A 21,053-nucleotide genomic window follows, 5' to 3' on the forward strand; every position below is an offset into this window, starting at 1 on the left:
TTCTGCTGGAAAATCCTTTGTAGCCTAATTAGTTTATGCTAGTGTATGTATTCACTTCATTTTCAAAATGCCAATCAATTGTCTAAAGCTGAAAGAGAAAGCCAAACACTTTGCCTAGTACTGGAGACACATAAATGAGTAAGACAGGATCCCACCTTCCCAAGAGCTCACAATCTTGCAGGGGAAACAAATACACAAGCTCAAACCAATACCCAATAAGCACTATGTAGCTGACAGAGTGCTGCAGAGGGACCAGGGAATAATAAAACCACACTGCTTTTTAAAAATTCACTTTTCCTTCTTCTACCTACTCAACCATTCCTTCATTTAATAAACACCTGAGTCTATTTCCATGAGTCAGTTTTAAACATAGTGGGCAATGTAGATGAGCAAGGCCAAATCCATGCTTTCAAGAAGTTTATGCTCTGGGGAAATGGAAGGCACAAGTAACGATATCAAAAGAAATGGATATAGAGTCCAGACGAGGGAGAAGACTTTGGGCTGGGTCAGGGACGATGGAACCAGGGAGCAATGCCAGTTGAACAGGACTTCCAAGGGGGCAGTGGGCATCATCAGACGTCTTGGAGAGAATATCGTGGGAGAAAGGGAAAACATGGAAGCTTCTGAGGCACAGAGATGCAGGGAAAGCTGGAGGGTGAAGCCAGGTCTTCCAGGCCTTTGAATGCTGAGCAAGAGTCACCACGGGGAACCATGCTGTCACAGCAGTGCTCTAAAACAGACTTGAGCTTGCACCACAGTTACCTGGGGCTCTGAACCCTACCCCCACAGTAACTGCCTGAGTCGGTCTAGAACAGGGCTGAGAATCTGCCTCTTCTGTAAGCACCTAGTGATGTTGGCCTCGGAGAGTCACTTAGGGCAAGTCCCACTGGTGACTGCGCGTGGGACAGGTGAGAGAAGGAGATTCTAGAGATGGAGCCACCAACAGATGAGTTGCAGGTGAAAAGTGAGGGTCAAATTGTAATCAGTGGAAGTAAGAGTCCTCTACCACCAAGAGTGTTTTCAAGTGGGAATCCAGTGTCGTGCTGTTTTCTGACGGTTCTATCATGGCTTTCATGGACTATCAAGCAACAAGCAACAAATAAATTTCCTTTAGTATGACAGAAAGTGTAATTCTGAATCAGTTCAAAATAATGAATTAATTAGAGAACCAATTTCATTTCAAATGATTCAAAAGGGCATCTTTTTTTCTGGTATTGAATGAAGTTAGAAAACTAGGACTAAACCAGGAAAGATGTGAAAATGTGAGTATTCTTTGGAATATTAGACATCAAAAATGGAGATGACAGCTTTGCTCCTTGTTTCAAATGGATGAAGACTATGAAAGTTCATCTAATCAATTCTGCACTCAGGAAAGTTTACCACCACAATCTATCAAGATCTATAGTTGTGTATGTCATTGATGAAGGTTCTAACAGTGAGACTATTAGGAGAGGTTGTAAGAAGGGGTAGTATCTCCAGAGGGTCAAATACAAGTCCAAAGCTTTACAGTTTAGGTAAAAACTGCATATCCAACATTATCAAATGCAAATTTTATTATCCCCACTGACTATATAGGTAATAGCTAACCAAGGCAATGTTTTCCTTTTCCTAGAGATTTATCCTGCAATAAAATAGAGTTTATCGAAAGACGTGCATTTGAGTCACTCCCTTTTTTGCAGTCTATGTAAGTTACAATTTCATCACATTTGGAATTTTAATAAATCTTCACTGTTCACCTTGAAATAGGGTTAAGATTCTACTTTACATTTGTAGTAGAAGGTTGCTAAAATTCTGTAACAGGTCCTTTTCCTCTCTAGCAAAAATACTATCAGGTACAAAAGTCAGAGTGAATCCCACAGAGCAGGGCTTCTCAGCCAACATGATTTTGCATTCAGGTAACAGCTTGCAGCCCTGCACGTGCTGCTGACACTGCGTGAGCTAAGCCCAGCCTGCTGTTAAGCCACTTACTATGTACAGGACAAACCTCCACAAGAAAAGCATTATCGAGTCCAAAATGTCAATAGCATTCAAGTTGTGCAACTCTGTTCCAGAGAAGTAAAGATCACACAGTACAAGTATGTCATGTAATATGAAAATAATATGATGAAATTTAATGTAAATGTGCAAGTATAATTCAGAAACCAAATCTTCCAGTACCAGTAAATTCTTTAGTGTGTAGATAAAATGTGGAAGTATTGTTTCATCTATAAAAATTAGAATCACTCCTGAAAGAAGAGTATTCTGAAAATATTTCTTTTTTTCTTCTTCATTCTCTTTCACTCGTGTCTTTTTTTGTAGAAATCTTGGTTGCAATTTACTGACAGAACTGAGCTTTGGGACATTTCAGGCGTGGCATGGAATGCAGTTTTTGCACAATGTGTAAGTGCAATAGATGATGAATACATATTTAAAAACCATTTGTGTATAAAAATGGTATATAGTTATGCTTATCTGGGTATTAAGCCCTGTATATAAACTCTGCAAAGAAGGTCTTCATTTCCATTTTTTTTTTCCAAAAATCTAACACAAAGTACTCTGGGAGAAAAAGGTTCTGGTGCTTTCTCAGGGTTACCTGCTTTTAAATCCTAATGCAAAAATAATTCCTGGGACCCAGCCAAAGGGCACATCTCTCCCCATCACCCACCCAGATCATAAGCTTTTTCCAAAATGTATTTAGCTCTCAATTTATAATTTATAAATTATCTGTGGATACTAATAACTTTTGAAATAGGAAGAAGTGGCATATATGTTAAACTGTAGTGTTAAAAAAATAAGAAAATACACTGCTCTAGCCTAATCCCACATATTTTGTCCTGACTAAGCTGCAACAGAAAGTGAGTTTTATTCACTTTCAACTCAACAATTCTGTGATGTTCAATGGCCCAAGGGAATTTTAGATTCAAGATACAGATTCTCCACTAAACCTGATGTTGAAAGACTATCCACCTGTTCTGTGGTTCAGAATCCCAGCCAAACACAATTCATTCTGGTTATGAGGGAAGGTTTTAGGATGTGTTGGGGATGGACCAACAGTGCCTGCAGATCTTGAGGAAGAACACTGAGAGTCTGTTTTTACTTCACCCACACACCGGGAGCTGGTTCCTGGAGCCCCAACACCAAGTGGTTTTGGTAGCATCAGTAAAAATGGCCTCAACATATATCATTCCATTAGAATCCCTCCTAAGGGGCCGAGTTCCAGTACAGTTTTCTGTAGACAACACAGGGAGAAAATCTGTGGAATCACAGTGGATGAAAAGTAATGAATTCATTTAAGAACATTCACTGAGTGCCAGGCCCACCGAGTGCCAGGTGCTGTATTAAGTGCTGGGGGTACAAACTGGAGCAGGACAGAAGCTTTGTCTCCAGAGACTTTCATGCCAGCAGGGGGAAGTTGGACATTGATGGGAAAATGAGTGACAGCCATGCTAGCATCTGTGCAGCAAGGCCAGAGAGATGAGCTGAAAAAGTAGGAGCAGAGCTAGGGATGGCGCACAGTGCACGAGGCACCAGTTCATTTATCTCAAGTTTCTGTGTCCATCTTAAGCCAAAGAAAAAAAGCATTTGCTTCATGGTGATGCAAAAACCAGAGCTAGCTGGTATTGGAAACTAATCCTCTTATCATGCGATCTGAACATATCTAACTCATGGTTGCTTCAAAAATTGGCACAATGGCTGTAATACACCAAGTGTGTGTTGGGAGCGGGTCTCCTTTATTTGGGGACATATTCTTTTATTAGACAAAGCTAATCTGCTTCAAGGAAACTTTTGCTATCCCCGTTGCCCCAGGAAGACACCAGTGATCTTATGACCAAAGATGAGGGTTTTTAAAGTGAAAACAATGCTGTTCACTGCATTACAGAGTCCAGAAAAGAGTGCCAGCTGAGCTGGATTCATCATGAACTGGAGCCTAAGCTTCAAGGCTTTACGCTTGCACGTGCCCCTTCCAAGGTCCTGGGAGGGGCTGGAGCAATTTTTATATTCATAATTCTGCATGTTTCATTATAAGGGATTCCCCAAATTAGGTTAGGCTCATGCTCAGCAAAATCTGCATTCACCCTTACTTTGCATGTACTACATGCAGCCCAGTAAACATTCTTCTGAATGAAGTCTCTGTGTAAAACAGCAGTGTGGTAGGATCAATCTATTGTGAATATGAAATCTACCTCAAAGACATGCCAAGAGCTTACCAGTGACATAACATTCTTTGAATAGTAATACTCATCAAATCTTTCAGTGAAATCAGAAATGAAATATATTATGGAAAATCAGCAGTAATTGATAATTCTAAACATTAAGTATACTTTATTTCTTCTGCTTCATTCATTTATGTCGCTCCCCCTCTTCGTGGAGGAACGACACAGGACCCTGCGTTGTTCTTTCGTCTGCTCGGCCCTCCCCAGGTTTGCTGCTGGTTCTTCCCGGGTTGGCTACCGTCCCTTCCACCTCCGTGGAAGGGCATTTCCCCCTGCCGCTTTCCCCACTTCTGCGGGGGAGCGGCACACCGCCGGCCGGCTCTCTCGGGGGCTGCACAGGTGTTCCTTCAGATAGATGTTCCTGGTGCATGTTGTCTCTCTCCTCCTTTATAGTCCTCTTCCACCAATCCCAACTCGGCTACCCACACGCCGAGTACGCTGCTCTCCTCCAATCAGGAGCAGCTCCTGCAGCTTGTCAAGTTGGTGAAAGGCAGCTGGGTAGAAGCTGTTTGCTCCTCTCCCAGCGCCATATTGTGGGAGAGCAGATGCATAGAATAAGTCTTAATTCCAGTAACTTAGTCTAGTCCGAGTTGCTCCCAGTTGCTCCCCACACATGTACATTAAGTCTTAACTCATTGGCTTCTTTCTAAAAATTGTTTTAGTCACTTCATTGGTCCTCACAAAACAAGTTTCATAGTTTAGTAGTGGAAGGACTCTAGAGTGTAGAGAGGGGCTCCCTTATCCAGACAGAGCACATCCACATGCTCACTCGTCTGTTACTCACAAGCACTGTGGGTGACTAGGAGGAGAGTCCAGGCTTTCTCCCTCCTCAGATATTCGCCCCACTGTTGACACTGTAGGTGAGCTGGGTGTGGTCGTACACTGAAGGTCAGCCATGGGCATAGCCTCCTTCAGGCAAGCTGTGGATACACCTGCATTTGCACACTGCTGGCACAGTCCTCCCTCTGTGGTGTGTCCTGGAATCCAAACAGCATCTCCCCAAACTCAGAGAGAGGCATAAACCTTACAGATGAAGAGAACAACTCAGGTCTGCCCTTTGGGGGTGTTTTGTAAGGGTTCACAAGTTTTCACATTGTCACTTCCTGCAACTATTACACTTTTCTTCTCATAATCTTTTCATCTGCACCATATTCTCATCTGTGTAGCAAGAGGTCTTCTTTTCTCTTAAGGTAATTCTTCCTCTGCACCGTATGCTTCTCTTAAAGTATTCTCTTCATTGGCTTTAGGGTTTTTTTGTTCTTTTACTTTTTTCTTTAAGATTTATTCATTTATTTGAAAGTCAGAGACACGGCTGGTGCTGTGGCACAGCAGATTAAAGCCCTGGCCTGAAGCGCCAGCATCCCATATAGGTGCCGGTTTGAGACCTGGATGCTCCACTTCCAATCCAGCTCTCTGCTATGGCCTGGGAAAGCAGTGGAAGATGGCCCAAGATTCTGACAGCTCACTGGGATGCACTTTGGAGGAGCTCAGCTTCATTCTGCATGCTCATCTCCATTCATTTTCTTTTTTCTTTTTTTTTTTTTTACAGGCAGAGTGGACAGTGAGAGAGAGAGACAGAGAGAAAGGTCTTCCTTTGCCGTTGGTTCACCCTCCAATGGCCGCCGCGGCCAGCGCGCTGTGGCCGGCGCACCGCGCTGATCCGGTGGCAGGAGCCAGGAGCCAGGTGCTTTTCCTGGTCTCTCATGGGGTGCAGGGCCCAAGCACCTGGGCCATCCTCCACTGCACTCCCTGGCCACAGCAGAGAGCTGGCCTGGAAGAGGGGCAACCGGGACAGAATCCGGCGCCCCGACCGGGACTAGAACCCGGTGTGCCGGCGCCGCTAGGTGGAGGATTAGCCTAGTGAGCCATGGCGCCGGCCCTCATCTCCATTCATTTTCATTCTCTCTCTCTCTCTCTCTCTCTCCCCCCCTCCCTCCCTCCTTCCCTCCCTCTGTCCCTCTGTCCCTCTATCCCTCTCCCTCACTCTCTCTGATACTGGGCATACAGGCTATTTTTTTTTTGGAGAGTTTGAGGTTTTTTTTGTTGTTGTTGCTCATTTTACACATACTTCTCTTTTCTTATTATAATTCCTGATTTGGTTCAAATGTAGACAAAATAACTTAGACAAAGTTCAAACATTATCCAACATTCACATGGTTACATATGACTGTGAGTATGCAAGTAATACATCTCATAATTTTAAAAAATTTTGAGAAGCAACAAATTAAAAATAAAATTAATCCACAATCCAAAAACCTAAACCCAAATATTGCTAAGACATCAGTCTATTCCTAAAGCAGATGTTTCTTTTTTTTAACTTTTATTTAATAAATATACATTTCCAATGTACAACTTCTGGATTATAGTGGCTTTTTCCCCCCATAACCTCCCTCCCACCTGCAGTCATCCCATCTCCCATTCCCTTTCTCATCCCATTCTTCATCAAGATTCATTCTCAATTATCTTTATATACAGAAGATCAACTTAGTATATACTAAGTAAAGATTTCAGCAGTTCGCACCCACACAGAAACACAAAGTATAAAGTATTGTTTGAGTACTAGTTATACCATTAATTCACATAGTACCACACATTAAGGACAGAGATCCTACATGGGGAGTAAGTGCACAGTGACTCCTGTTGTTGATTTAACAATTGACACTCTTATTTATGACGTCAGTTATCACCCGAGGCTCTTGTCATAAGCTGCCAAGCCTATTTTTAAGGCTACCACTGAGCTTGCCAGGGAGGAACTGTCTAGGGCAAGTTAAATACACGAAACCCACACAAATCTCACTATTCTTAGAGAAAGTCAGCCAATTTTCTTGAGTAAATGCCCCACAGGTTGCTGCAAGCCTTTGGTTAAATTTCCAGAATTATCAAAAACTTGATTCTGACCACTTTTACCATTTTGTTGTTCCCTTTATGAAGGGATAAATTTTCAGATGTTCTCACTCCACTGTTTACATAGGTTTCCACTGATGTCACCTACAACATGCTTTTAAATCTCTAGTCTCAATGACTCTGAGCTAAATATCTAATTGTGGGATAAGATTAGGGAAAAGGAATAAAAAGAGAAACTAATTTTCATGAGCGCTATCCTGAGAAGGTTGATGAAATTTTCAAAGTACTTCTATATTTAGTCATCTCAAGCTTCAGATTAAAGTGACAAATATTTGGACCCTTTTCTGCACACATATTAGACACAGTCTGGGGCAGGACTGAGCTCCAGCTCCAGCTTTGCTTCTTACAAGTGCAGTGACCTACAACAAGTTACACAGCCTCTGTGACTCAGCACAATATATATCACAATAGGCTACTGGGGTACAATACCTATCACAGAGGTTATTGGGAACATCCAGTGTTGAATGCTGAACACAGATGCTTGGCAGCCCAATCAATATCATCTGTAAGAATTATTATTTTCACAGTCTGTAACAGTACAGTACGTTTTTGAATAGAGTTAAACTAAAGGCAGTTTTTTTTTTTTTACTTGTTTTTGTTTTTGTTTGCTTGCTTTAAAAACTTTAAAAATCTATTACAGCATTTAGGAATGAAATTTCCCACAACACGAATTTATTCATTGTATTGGTATGGAAACAAAATGTGATTTCTTTACTCAACAAATATTTATTAACCATGCAGTAAATTTCAGGCACTATGCCACACACAGGCATAACAAAGACAATAACATATGTTCCCTGCCCTCAAGGGGCTAACAGGCCAGGAGACTGACAGGCCAACAAGCAACGTAACAAAGACTGTGATGTGATGTGATGTGATGCAATGTGACGTGATGTGATGTGATGATCAGTGTGATGTGATGTGACATGATGATGTGATGTGATGTGATGTGATGTGATGTGATGTGATGTGATGTGACGTGATGATGTGGTGTGATGTGATGTGATGTGATGTGATGATGTGTGATGCGAAATGAGAACACCAGTGGAAGAACGTGACAAGAGTATGGCTTTGACGTGGGTTCTTTTTCCATCAACTAAATGAATTAAGTCATGGCTTGTTTAAAATTTCTAAAGATGAAAGGCAAGCACCTTGAATTATGGAGAACACAGGATTAGTGTTTCCTACACAAAAAAGGGCTTCCCTATCAGTGTGGTCACTTCTATACATCTTTCTTTTTTAAGACACAGACAGCTCCCGTCCACTAGTTCACTTCCCAAATACCTGCAATGGCTCGGGCGAGGCTAGGCCAGGCCCAGGCTGAAGCTGGAAACCAGAAACCAGTCCACGTCTCCAAGTAGGCAGCAAAGAATCAACCAATTGAGCCATCACCACTGCCTCCCAGGGTCTGCATTAACAGGAAGTTGCAATTAGAAGCTGGAACTGGGAATCAAACCCAGGCATCTGATTTGAGACGTAGGTATCCCAATCTGGGTGTTAAGTGCTAGGCAAAACACTGGCTCCACTTCTAAGGCTTTTCACCTAAAAAGTTCTTTTGCATACTTTTTGTTTATTATGCATTTTTTTGTATCTTTTCTCTTTCTCTTCTCCATTCATCCTCTAAGAGACATAGGTAGTTCCCAAAGAACAAGTGCTTTTTGAATTCTAAGGGTGATTTATAAGTACACAGAAAGTAATTTTAAGCCTAAAATGTCTACACAAAAAAGAATATAATTTCTCATACAATCTTGTGCTTATTGAAAGGCCAATAACTTTAATTCCATTGCCTTTTTCAGAAATCTCAATCGTAATCCTCTGACAAATGTTGAAGATTCGTATCTTTTTAAACTGCCAGCATTAAAATATCTGTAAGTATTAAACTAATTCTTTTTTATTTTCATCAAACATTAAATATTTGAGATTGAGGCTAAAAAGTCATGATTTTAAATTAGGTTACTGAAAAAAAATAAATTAGGTTACTGAAAAAAAGTTATTGACTGAGGCAAGAACTGAGAAAGAATTTATCATGGGAAAGACAGCTGGCAGAGGGAGACAGTGTTACATGCAAATACATGTTAGGAATACCATCTATCCCAAGCAAAGAGGTATAGATGTAAATTTTTAAAGAAAAAAATAAGAATTAAAAGAGGTCAATGTAGTATAAAATGAAAAATAAGACAATGGCAGAAAAAGGTGTAGGTTCCACTCTTCAATGCCAAGGTCATTAATCTGATGATGCAAATAGTAAAGTCATTTCAACCAGGGCTTTCTGGAACTGTCTCCATGACAAACTCTTGAGCGGTCTTGCTTTATAGAGAAGCCAAAACTGATGTAACCACATCTTCCTGAAACAACCTTTTTAAAGACAGATCTTTTTATTGAGGTCCATACCATGAATGTTTGGGCTTTCTCCTTCAGAGACTTGGGAACAACACAAGTACCACTTACCACAGTTGAGAACATCCTCATGATGACTCTTCAATTGGAAAACCTGTAAGTTATCTTTTTCTTAGGTTTATTTCCATGTAAGTCTGTAGACGTGTTTTCTTAAGTCAGGCTTATGGAGGTATAATTTTTATGTATTTCAATTCACACTGTAAAGTTTGCTGAGTTTTGGCAAACACGTGGTTATGTAACCACCACCAAATTCCTGATGTAGAACATTTCTATCAACCCAAAAAGGTCCCTCATGGTCCTTTCCAATCAATCGTCTCCTCCCATCCCCAGACCCAGGCCCTGCAAACCACTCATCCTGTTTCTATTCTTGTAGTTTTTCCTTCCACAGTATCTTATAAGCAAAATCATGTAGTAAGTGTAGCCTCTTGTGTCTGGCTCCTTTACTCAGCATAATCCTTTAGAGATTAAACTACTATTCATGTTGCTGCCTCTACCTATTGCTAAGTAATATTCCAATTGTGTAGTTACACCAGTTTATCCATTTCATCAGCTTATAGAACTGTGTTTTCCAACTTTTTGCAATTATAAATAAAGCCACTAACAGCACTCACATGGAGGTCTGTGAGTGGATATGTGTCTTCATTTCTTTGGTGTAAAGATCTAGGGGTAGGACAGTTCATTACCTACTAAGTGTATATTGAACTGTTTAACACACAGCTAAACTGTTTGCCAAGTAGCTGCTGCAGTCTGCACTCTCACCAACAATGTTCGAGAGTGGCACTTGCAACATGTGTTGTCCCAGTCCTCAGATTTCAACTTTTTTAACAAACATTTAGAAACTGGACATTGTGGCACAGCATTAAGATACCACTTGGGGGGCCAGCACCATGGCTTACTTGGCTAATCCTCCACCTGTGGCACCGGCATCCCATATGGGCACCAGGTTCTAGTCCCAGCTGCTGCTCTTCCAATCTAGCTCTCTGCTGTGGCCTGGGAAGGCAGTGGAGGATGGCCCAAGTGCTTGGACCCTGCACCCGCATGGGAGACCAGGAGGAAGCACCTGGCTCCTGGCTTCAGTTCGGCGCAGCTCCGGCGGTAGCGGCCATTTGGGGGGTGATTGGGAGGTGAACCAATGGAAGGAAGACCTTTCTCTATGTCTCTCCCTCTCACTGTCTGACTCTACATGTCAAATAAATAAATAAATAAATAAATAAATAAGATACCACTTGGGATGCCTACATCCCGTATCAGAGTGCCAAGTTTGAGTCCCAGCTACTCTGCTTCCAGCTAATGTGCACCCTGGGAGGTAGCCGATGGTAACTCAAGTATTCTGGTCTCTGCCACCCATGTAGGAGACCCACACATTGAGACCTATGTCCTTGGCATAGTCCTGGCCCAACCCTGGCTGTTATCAGCATTTGGGGAAGTGAACCAGCAGATGGAAGGTCAATCAATCAATCTCTTTCTCTCTCTCTCTCTCTCTCTCTCTCTCTCTCTCTCTCGTTCTTTCAAATAAGTTAAAAAATAAAACTTTTTTTAATGTAGCTCTTCTGCCAGTAGATAAATAGTGGAATCTCTATATGTTTTTTTAGTATTTAAAAATAGTTACTAGAGAGTCAATCAGTTCTCTCACCAAATGCCACCAAGACCAGCATTGGGCTGAAGCTGGAATTGACAGCTGGGAATTCAACCCAGATCTCCCATGTAGGTAGCAGGAACCCCAGTTACTCAACCAAAGAAAGGCAGAAGAACTATATTAGCAGGAAGCTGGAATCAGGAACCAGAGAGAAGAATCAAATGCAAGTGCTCAAATGCGGGACTCAGTCATCCTAACGCTGGCACCTTGGGTACACTCACTGCAGTTTAAACTTAGACTTCTCTAATAACTGACGATACTGTTGTGCAAATATCTTTACCAAGTGTCTATTCAAATCTGTTCCCATGTAGTAATTTGATGGTAATCTTAGGGAGTTTTAAGAGTGTTTTATATGCTCTGGGTATGAGTACTTTCTCTCAGATGTATGTTTAGTAAATATCTTCTCTCTGGTTGTGAGTTATCATTTCACTCTACTAAGTGTACCTTCTGAAGAGTAGAAGTTAATTTTTTTTTAATGTTGATGAGCCTATAGCAACTTTTATCTTGTATGGTTTGTCCTTTTATTGTGCCTTTCCTGAAAAAAATCTTTCAAATAACCCATTGTCTAATCTAAAGTTACAGAGATTTTCTCCTGTTTTCTTGTAGAAACTGTAGAGTTACATTTAGGTCCATGATCCTTTCTAGTTAATTTTCATGCAGAGTTTGAAGTATCTCAAGTTTTGAAGTTTTAAAAAGGATTTCCTTAGAGCCCTATTCTGACATTTTACCATAAACTCACTGCAACTTCCATTGTGACCTCCCCCCTGCCAATTGGACAAGCTAAACAGAAACTATGATAAGGCTAGTTGAGCGGACTCCACAAGATAAGAATGGGGAAAGGCCTCTCACAGCATACCCTGCCCTAATCACTTCTGTCAGATCACCTCCTTGACTAACTTTCCCACATCATCAAGTCCACTGGTTTCTGCTCTAGCCTCCTCTTCCTCAACCTTGGGCAGCATCTGCCACAGTGGATCCTCCCAGGTCAGTGAGAGGCCTTCCTCTCCAAAGAGTCAAAGCTCTCATCATCAACAAGCTTTCTCAGTTAGCCAAGGCTGTGGTGTTCTAGCTGCTTTTTTCATACTTGACCATCAGTGGACAGGAAAAGTGCTAGCATTTTCTGGAGCCATGTGCAACCAAGGCTATAAAAACCTGAAAGCAATTGTTACACTGGAGTTCATTATTGGAAGTCCTCAGGAGTTTAGACAAAGCAGGTCAGCTCACTTGTGTCGTGACTCATAAGCGATGGTCCTTAATGCATTCTTAAAGACTTACTTATTTATTTGAAAGGCAGAAATACATGTAGGGTTTTTTTTTTTTGCCAGAGTGTTTTGGCTTTCCATGCCTGTAATACTCTCATGGGCTTTTCAGCTAGATCCGTGTGCCTTAAGGGCTGATTCTGAGGCCAGAGTGCTGTTTAGGACATCTGCCATTCTATAGGTCTGCTGTGTATCTCACTTCCCATGCTGGATCGTTCTCCCCCTTTTTTATTCTATCAGCTAGCATTTGCAGACACTAGTCTTGTTTATGTGCTCCCTTTGGCTCTTAGTCCTATCATTATGCTCAATTTGAACAGAAATTGATCACCGGAACTAGTGAGATGGCATTGGTACATGCCACCTTGATGGGATTGAATTGGAATCCCCTGGTATGTTTCTATGTGGGTGCAAACTGTTGAAATCTTTACTTAATATATGCTAAACTGATCTTCTGTATATAAAGAGAATTGAAAATGAATCTTGATGTGAATGGAAGGGGGGAGGGAGAGGGAAAGGGGAGGGTTGCGGGTGGGAGGGAAGTTATGGGGGGGGAGCCATTGTAATCCATAAGCTGTACTTTGGAAATTTATATTCATTAAATAAAAGTTAAAAAAAGAAGAAAAAAGAAATGCAGAAATACAGAGAGAGAGAAAGATCTTCCATCTGCTGGTTCCTAGCTCAAAAGACCACAACAGCCAGGGCTTGGCCAGGCCAAAGTCAGGAGTCGGAGCTTATTCTGAATCATGTGGGAGCAGGAGCCCAAGCACTTGGACCATCCTCTGCTGCTTTCCCAAGTGCATTAGCAGGGAGCTGGACCAGAAGCGGAGCAGCTGGGACTTGAACCAGTGCCTATAAGGGATGCTGACACTGCAGGTGAAGGCTTAACCTGCTACAGCACAGCGCTGGCCCCTTTATTGCATATTAATGTGCAATGGTCTTTAATACTTAAATATTATCTAGTAAGAATAAGTTATACCTCAGGTCATTAGCAATTTCAAAAGATTTTCCAATATTTTTTAAAATTTTATTTATTTATTTGACAGATAAGAGTTATAGACAGTGAGAGAGAGACACAGAGAAAAAAGCCTTCCGATGGTTCACTCCCCAAATGGCCACAATGGCTGGAGCTGCACTGATCGAAGCCAGGAGCCAGGTGCTTCTTTCCAGTCTCCCATGCGGGTGCAGGGCCCAAGGACTTGGGCCATCTTCCACTGCTTTCCCAGGCCATAGCAGAGAGCTGGATCAAAAGCAGAGCAGCTGGCACTAGAACCAGCGCCCATATGAGATGCCGGTGCTGCAGGTGAAGGATTAACCTACTGCACCATGGTGCCGGCCCCAGATTTGCCAATATTTTTGAAAATAATGATTTGGGGCCCAGCGCTGTGGTATAGTGGGCTGTCTCCACCTGCGGTGCCAGCATCCCATATGGGCACCAGATCCAGTCCTGGCTTCTCCTTTTCTGATCCATCTCTCTGCTATGGCCTGGGAAAGCAGTAGATGACCTAAGTGCTTGAGCTTCTGCACCTGCATGGGAGACCCGGAAGAAGCTCCTGGCTCCTGGCTTCAGATTGGCCCAGCTCTGGCCATTGAGGCCATTTGGGACGTGAACCAGCTTAAGATGGAAGATCTTTGTCTCTGTCTCTCCCTTTCTGTGTTTGTAACTCTACCTCTCAAGTAAATAAAAATCTTCTAAAAAATAAATATTTTATCACTGACATCATCCCTAGTGCATCCATTTTAGTAAGCAGCAAAACTACAACATTCTCTATGCAAGATGCAGTGTTCCTGCCAGAAATGGTCCCTAGTGGGGCTGGTGTTGTGGCATAAGGTGAAGTTGTCTGTGATGCTGGCATCCCATATGGGAGTGCCAGTTCAAGTCCCAGCTGCTCCACTTCCCATCCAGCTCCTTGCTAATGAACCTGGGAAAGCAGCACAGGATGACCAAAGTGCTTGACCCCCTGCCACCCAGGAGAGACCTGAATATAGTTCCTGGCTCCTGGATCCTGGCTCCTGACTTCAACCCAGCCCAACCCCAGCTGCGGTGGCCATTTGGGGCATGAACCAGTGGCTGGAAGATTTATTCACGTTCATTCTTTCTCTCTCTCTCCCTCCCTCTCCCTCTCCCTCCACTCATTCTCTCTCTCTCCTGCACCCAACCATCACTCTGCCTTTCAAATAAATAAAACTTTTTAAAAAAAATCTTAGCCACTCAAAAAAATAAATGTTCCCTGGTGATTATATTCAGTATTGGTCTTAGAAGGATAAATTGAGGTGCATGCTGTAAAACAACTGATTTGAATGCCTCAAAAATCCCAATGCCATGAAACACTGCAAAAAAGGAACAGTTCTAAACTGAAGAAAATTAAAGAGCCATGAAAATAAAATGCAATGCCTGATTTAAAAGTAGCCAAGACATGTTTGGGACAACTGAGAGCACCTGCATGTGGACCACAATAGACGGTGATGTTAATGTTAAAGCTGACTGGGTGATAATAGTGTTGTGGATATGCAGGAGAATGCCTTTGTTCTTAGGAGACACAGACTTCAGGTTTAGCAAGAAAAGGTCATCATATCTACAGCTCATTCTCAAATGGTTTGTCCAAGAAGTGCATAGAGACACACACGTGGAAAGTGAATGTGGCAAAATGTTAGCAACAGTTGAATCTAAGTGAGAGAACATGTAAACTCATGACACCAATCTTTCGGATATTTTTGTAGGCTTGAAAATTTTCAAAATACGAAGTTAGGGGTAGAAAGGACTTAACGAAAATTTCCTGTTAGAATTGAAGTCTAGTAAAACACTAGCTTAGCATTCTGAGTGCATTCTTTCTTTTTTTTTGTTTTGTTTTGTTTTTAACTTTTATTTAATGAATATAAATTTCCAAAGTATGATTTATGGATTACAATGGCTTCCCCCCCATACCGTCCCTCCCACCCACAACCCTCCCCTTTCCCACTCCCTCTCCCCTTCCATTCACATCAAGATTCATTTTCGAATATCTTAATATACAGAAGATCAGCTTAGTATACATTAAGTAAGGATTTCAGCAGTTTGCTCCCACACAGAAACATAAAGTGAAAAATAATAGATGATTTTTTTAAATGATGATGAAATCAGATCAGACCTATTGTCATGTTTAATCCCAGTGAGAGTCAAGTTGGGAGTTGATAATTTCTTTTTTTTTTTTTCTTTCTATATGAAGCTTTCCCTGGACCCAAAGAAGTAACATTAGTCATCTGTAACAACTCAACCATTGGTTATTCTATTGGTTAGAAAGAGCCTGGCCCACTACGTGTAACCTACCATAGTTTATCTATTCACCTATTTGTGAACACTTAGGTTGTTCCAATTTGGGGGTATTAGAAATGAAGCTGTTTGCACTTACCCCCCCCTGTAGGAACTCTGTCCTTAATGAGCTGTACTATGAGAATTAACTGCAAAACTTGTTCTCAAACAGTACTTTTTATGTTGTGGGGTGGGGGGTTGGTGCAAAGTGTTGAAATCTTTACTTAGTATAGAGTTGCTCTTTTGTATATAAAGTCAATCAAAAGTGAATCTTAATGAAGAATGGGATGGGAGAGGGAGTAGGAGGTAGGACGGGAGTGGGGGTGGGAGGGCAGGTATGGAGGAAAAAACACTATATTCCTAAAGTTGTACCTATGAAATTGGCATTCATTACATAAAAGCTTTAAAAAATAAAACAAATAAAAATTAAACTGTTTACGATGGCAGGCATTTGGTGCAGCCGTTAAGCCACTACCTGGGATACTCCAATCCCACATCAGAATGCCTGGATCCAAGTCCCGGCTCTGCTCCACCCTAGCTTCCTGCTAACATGTACCCTGGAAGGCAGTGGGTGATGCCCCAAGGACTTGAGTTCTTGCTCCTCACATGGAAAACCAAACTAGTTTCTGAGCTCCTGGCTTTGGCCTGGCCCAGCCCTGCATGTCGCAGACATTTGGGGAGTAAACTACCTAATGAAAACATGTGGTCGGCACCGTGGCTCAATAGGCTAATCTTCCGCCTTGCGGCGCTGGCACACTGGGTTCTAGTCCCGGTCAGGGCGCCGGATTCTGTCCCGGTTGCCCCTCTTCCAGGCCAGCTCTCTGGTATGGCCCGGGAGTGCAGTGGAGGATGGCCCAAGTCCTTGGGCCCTGCACCCGCATGGGAGACCAGGAAAAGCACCTGGCTTCTGGCTTTGGATCAGCGCGATGTGCCGGCCACGGCGGCCATTGGAGGGTGAACCAATGGCAAAAGGAAGACCTTTCTCTCTGTTTCTGTCTCTCACTGTCCACTCTGCCTGTCAAAAAGAAAAAAAAAAAGAAAAGATGTGTTTGTGTGTGTTTCTCTCTCTTCCTTCCACAGAAACTTTCGAAATGATACATTTGAAAAAAAAATATAATGAAAATAGACTGACAGTTTCTTAAAAACACACACCTACCATAAGTTGCAGTCTTTCCATTTCTGGGTATTTAGGGAAGCACCACCTGACACATCCCAGGGCACTCCCTGGCAGGAAACAGGGATCAGAAATGGAGCCAGGCACTCCAGAAGTGGATGTGCTTGTCCCAAGCAGCATCTTCATGGCTGGGCTAAACACCTGCCTGGTCAAATTACTTTCACTCACCCATCAGTGAGCGAGTGTTCCTTTTTCTCCACATCTTTTCCAACAATTACTGCAGTCAGTCATTTTTCTGGGACCAGAGTAGTTTCTAATAGTGAACACTTCCAACAGGGATGGAGAAGAGTACTCCAGAGGTTGGGGGAAGTCCTCCTGTGCACTCCCAACCCACAATGAGACTTGTGAACTGGAAGGAGACACCCCTGAGTCAAACGACAGATCCATGGTGCCCAATGCTCACCCTGTTGACTTTATTTTGGATACACCACACCCACTTCCATGCCTATGCCTCCTTGGGCCACCTCTCCCTCCTTCCTTTATTCTCATATTCAAGACCAACAATTGGCCACCAGGCTCCTACCCAAATGCCCTGGCCACACACATACCTCAAGAACTCCTTTGCTGGCACCTTGGCTCACCTGTTTGACCCACCCAAGGAACCCCTTTACAGGTAACTTAATTCTCTGTCTCTACTCATAGGATCTTACCCAGCCATATGGCCTGCTGCCTCTGCCAATTTAAACATACTATCGAGGTTGTCTGCAACACCGTCAAGCTTCACTGTGACAATGAATGCCTGCCAAATACGACACATTGCCGTGAGTCGGAACTTCCTGAGGATCTTTTTTTAATATTTATTTGTTTGAAATTTCTTATTTTAAAATTTTAGGGTCAAGTTTAAAGTAACAATGTAATTAATTGCTGAATTTTTATTCATTCATTCAGATTTAAACTCCCTAAATTGCTACACTGCTCCCTTGCTGAAAGTCAGGTTCGCAATCACTGCTATGTAATTTAATAACATAGTTACCGCTATGTAATTTACATATGCACAAAGGATCATGGAAATGCGGTGGAAGGGGAAGGAAGCAATGTTGGGAACCACACACGTGGTGTTCTGTGCTCTTGGGTGCTTTGCTTTTCAATGATAACTCATTTGCACACAGTCTATAAACTGGTTTTCTATGTGTTGGGCCTCAAGGGCCCTCTGTCTTATAGAACAGGTCTACAGTGCTCACCGCGGTTGTTTGTTTTTGCACTTGTATAAAAGAGTACAAGTGATGCTGTTTTATTTGGAGCCAGGGAGTTTCTGGTTCCATAACCAGAAATGGCTGCCTGACTCCTCTGATGGAGTCGGAAGGCTCCTCCATGCACTTGTAGACTGTCCAACTCTGAACCTGCTCTGAGTCTCACGCTTTTCTATCCACAGAACACTCGGGTACTTTTAAGTATCCTTCTGTAGATGAGGGTTATTACCACTGATGTCATGACTTCCAAAATGTGACCGCTTTCTTCCTTAGACAGCTTGAATTCAGATCTCAGTCAGGGATCTGAGGCATTAGCACAGTGATAACTGTATACCCATCTACACAGTGTTGCTCACCTTCCAGACCAGTTTCCTACCAATTATATTATTCCCTTCGTCTCAAGAGGTGAGAAGGACAAGCATTGTTAATCTCCCTTTACAAGGGTGGGAAAGAACACACTGAGGTGAGGAGCAAGGCCCCTTGGCTTGACCACCTCTGCCCTCACTCCCCTTACATGCCTATCTCTTGCCATGGACACCTGTGATGGTAGCAAGAACACAGGGCCACAGGGAGGGAGGGAGGGAAGGAGGAAGCCTGTGCTCCCTCAGCATGAGGCAGGACTGTAGAATGATGTGGCTGAGAAGCAGGGGCAGAGCCACAGAAGGGGCAGCTGGGTGGGGCCATTTGTCCTCCAGCCTTATTCTAAGCCTGGAGTGGTTGGTCATTGGAAACCAATGAAATAATACTGATCATAGTTACTGCTTTTTAACACTGCGAACTCTTTGAATGCCACTCTCAAAAATATCTTTTTCTCCTTTGTTGTTGCCATTTCATAGGTTTGAGTTTGGTTTTACTTTTCTCTCTAAAGTCTCAATGGTACCCCAAATATTGGATTTGACTCCTAATTTAATTGATCAGAGTGTAGGGCTGTGGACTGACATAAAGCTGTCCCATCAGTCTTCTGTGCCTAAAAGCAGTCTCTTCTTTTTTTGACAGTTGAAGAAGCATCTATAGGGAACCCAAAGGGGGCATTCATGAAGATATTGCAAGCCCGGAAGAACAACACCAGCAAGCAGCTGACTATTGAGCCAGGGAACTCAGTATCAGAGAGAAACAGTGTGGACTTCCCAGGCCGCATGAGTGAACAGCGGGACCTCAACGATGAAAGTGATGTTATTAGTGCACTGAATTATATATTGCCTTATTTCTCAGAGGAAAATCTACAAAATGTAGAATCAACATTATTACCATTCATTACACTGCTTTTTTCAAATGTGCAAGATAGAGATAAGTCCCTGAGCTACGTGAAAACCCACATAAGAAGGCCCTCTCATCCTTACAGAAATAAGTTGAGAAAGCTCTATTTTCTGGAGAATTTGTTACATGAAGTAATTCAAGAAAAAAATCGATAAGGTTAAGAAGGAAGAAAAGGCCATGCTTATGCAGCCTATCCTGTTAGGTCATCAATTTAACCCTCAAATCCTCCAAAAGAAATCAGAAACTGCCCCGTCACAGGAGAACAGCCTGGCAACCATGCCAAGTGTGGGGTACAGGCTGCAGAGAGTGAAAAAAGTCATCAAGGGGCCAAAGGGCTTACGGGAAAGGCACCTCCAGGAGATGAGGAAGAGCCTCGGGAGGAGACGGGGCACCTGGCCCTTTGCGGAGAGCATTGGGGGAAGAAGGCTTGGGAGAGCAGGCTCCAGGGAGCTGAAGGAGCTTCAAGTGGCTCAGAGGCCCAGGCAGGTGGCCGGAAACTCCTTGCACACGGAGCCCTTGCTCACAAAGGAACGTGAGGCTGCAGCCTCCTCTTTCCTGAAGAAACACATCCTGGGCAGGCCTTCTACCTCCCCTGCAAAATCTCTCTCTGAGATCAACAACAAAGGAGGACTTAACCTACACCATTTTTGTCTTAGAAGATGCCAATGCTAGAGCCAAAAATAAGGCGGCAGGGAAACCAATCTGGCATTCCAGACAGAATTACCGCTTTCATAAAACTTGCTCTCACCTGGTCCTCCGAACCCCCAAGGCCAAACTGAGTCGGAAGTTCAGAAGGAAAAATTCCCTCAACAGGCTGACGGCTGGGAAGAGGCCTCCGTTCCCTGCACTGCGGAGTCTCATAAACTCCCCCTCCGGAGAGGCTTTCTCATCCCCTGGAGGCCTGCATTCTCAGGGGAGTCCTCCTCTGAGAGAACCTTCTATAGAAGACACTAGGGAGGAAAACCATTCCGGAGGGCGTGTTTTCGAAGAAAATGTTTTGACAGAAAACACCACTGCACATGAAGAAACGCTCCCTGGCGACAAAATGCACACAGATCCTTCAGCTACAGATTCTGCTGGGACCGAGTTCGACCTAATGCCGACTGTGGACCAAACCAAGGAAACACAGTGGGAATACCCCAGCGAGGGCACTGAAGCCCCCACCATGCCCGCAGGCTTCACCTACCCCGTGATGCTGTCCCAGGGGCAACAGTTTGAAATTCAGCTGAATCAGCAGCTACAGTCCCTCATCCCCAACACTGACGTGAGAAGGCTCATTTCTCACGTCATCCGCACTCTGAAAATGGACTGCTCTGAGGCCCAGGTGCAACTGCCCTGTGCCAAGCTCATCTCCAAAACAGGCATCCTGATGAAGCTCCTCAGTGAGCAGCAGGAAGAAAAGATAGCCAAGAAAGAATGGGACACAGAGCAGTGGAGGACCGAGACCTATATCAATGAGAGTACAGAAGCCCCGAGTGGACAGAAAGAGCAGGAGTTGAGTAAGGTGAGGACAGGAGACCTGCACTTTCCCATCACTTAGGAGACCCCACGCGGGAAGACCAGGGGCTCCCAGTCCAGATCCCTTGGCTCTCTGAGCCCTGGTCTTCCCACTCCTTGAATGTCCCACCTGAATCGCCTGACTCGCTCACACCCATGGCAGACCCTGGCGGCTTTGATGACCTGGGGTCTTCTGCTCCCTCCCGGGTGCTGGCCTCGCCTCAAGAGTCCACTGTGAGTTTGCTTCCTTTTTCTGGAAC

The 21,053-nt window shown here is 43.3% G+C and overlaps 1 protein-coding gene across 1 annotated transcript in view; it reads left to right on the forward strand.

Moving 5' to 3' along the window:
• The window catches only part of LOC127485931 (mucin-17-like), a 132,147-nt gene that overhangs the window by 108,980 nt on the left and 2,114 nt on the right, over positions 1-21,053 (forward strand). The window contains 8 exon segments of the mRNA XM_070067732.1: positions 1,613-1,684; positions 2,299-2,379; positions 8,894-8,965; positions 9,516-9,590; positions 17,492-17,610; positions 19,036-19,421; positions 19,423-19,919; positions 19,921-20,782. Coding sequence (XP_069923833.1) covers positions 1,613-1,684; positions 2,299-2,379; positions 8,894-8,965; positions 9,516-9,590; positions 17,492-17,610; positions 19,036-19,421; positions 19,423-19,919; positions 19,921-20,782 — 2,164 coding nt within the window.

This window comes from Oryctolagus cuniculus, unplaced genomic scaffold (assembly GCF_964237555.1).
Source record: "Oryctolagus cuniculus unplaced genomic scaffold, mOryCun1.1 SCAFFOLD_130, whole genome shotgun sequence".
In the NCBI taxonomy this organism is placed as follows: Eukaryota; Metazoa; Chordata; class Mammalia; order Lagomorpha; family Leporidae; genus Oryctolagus; species Oryctolagus cuniculus.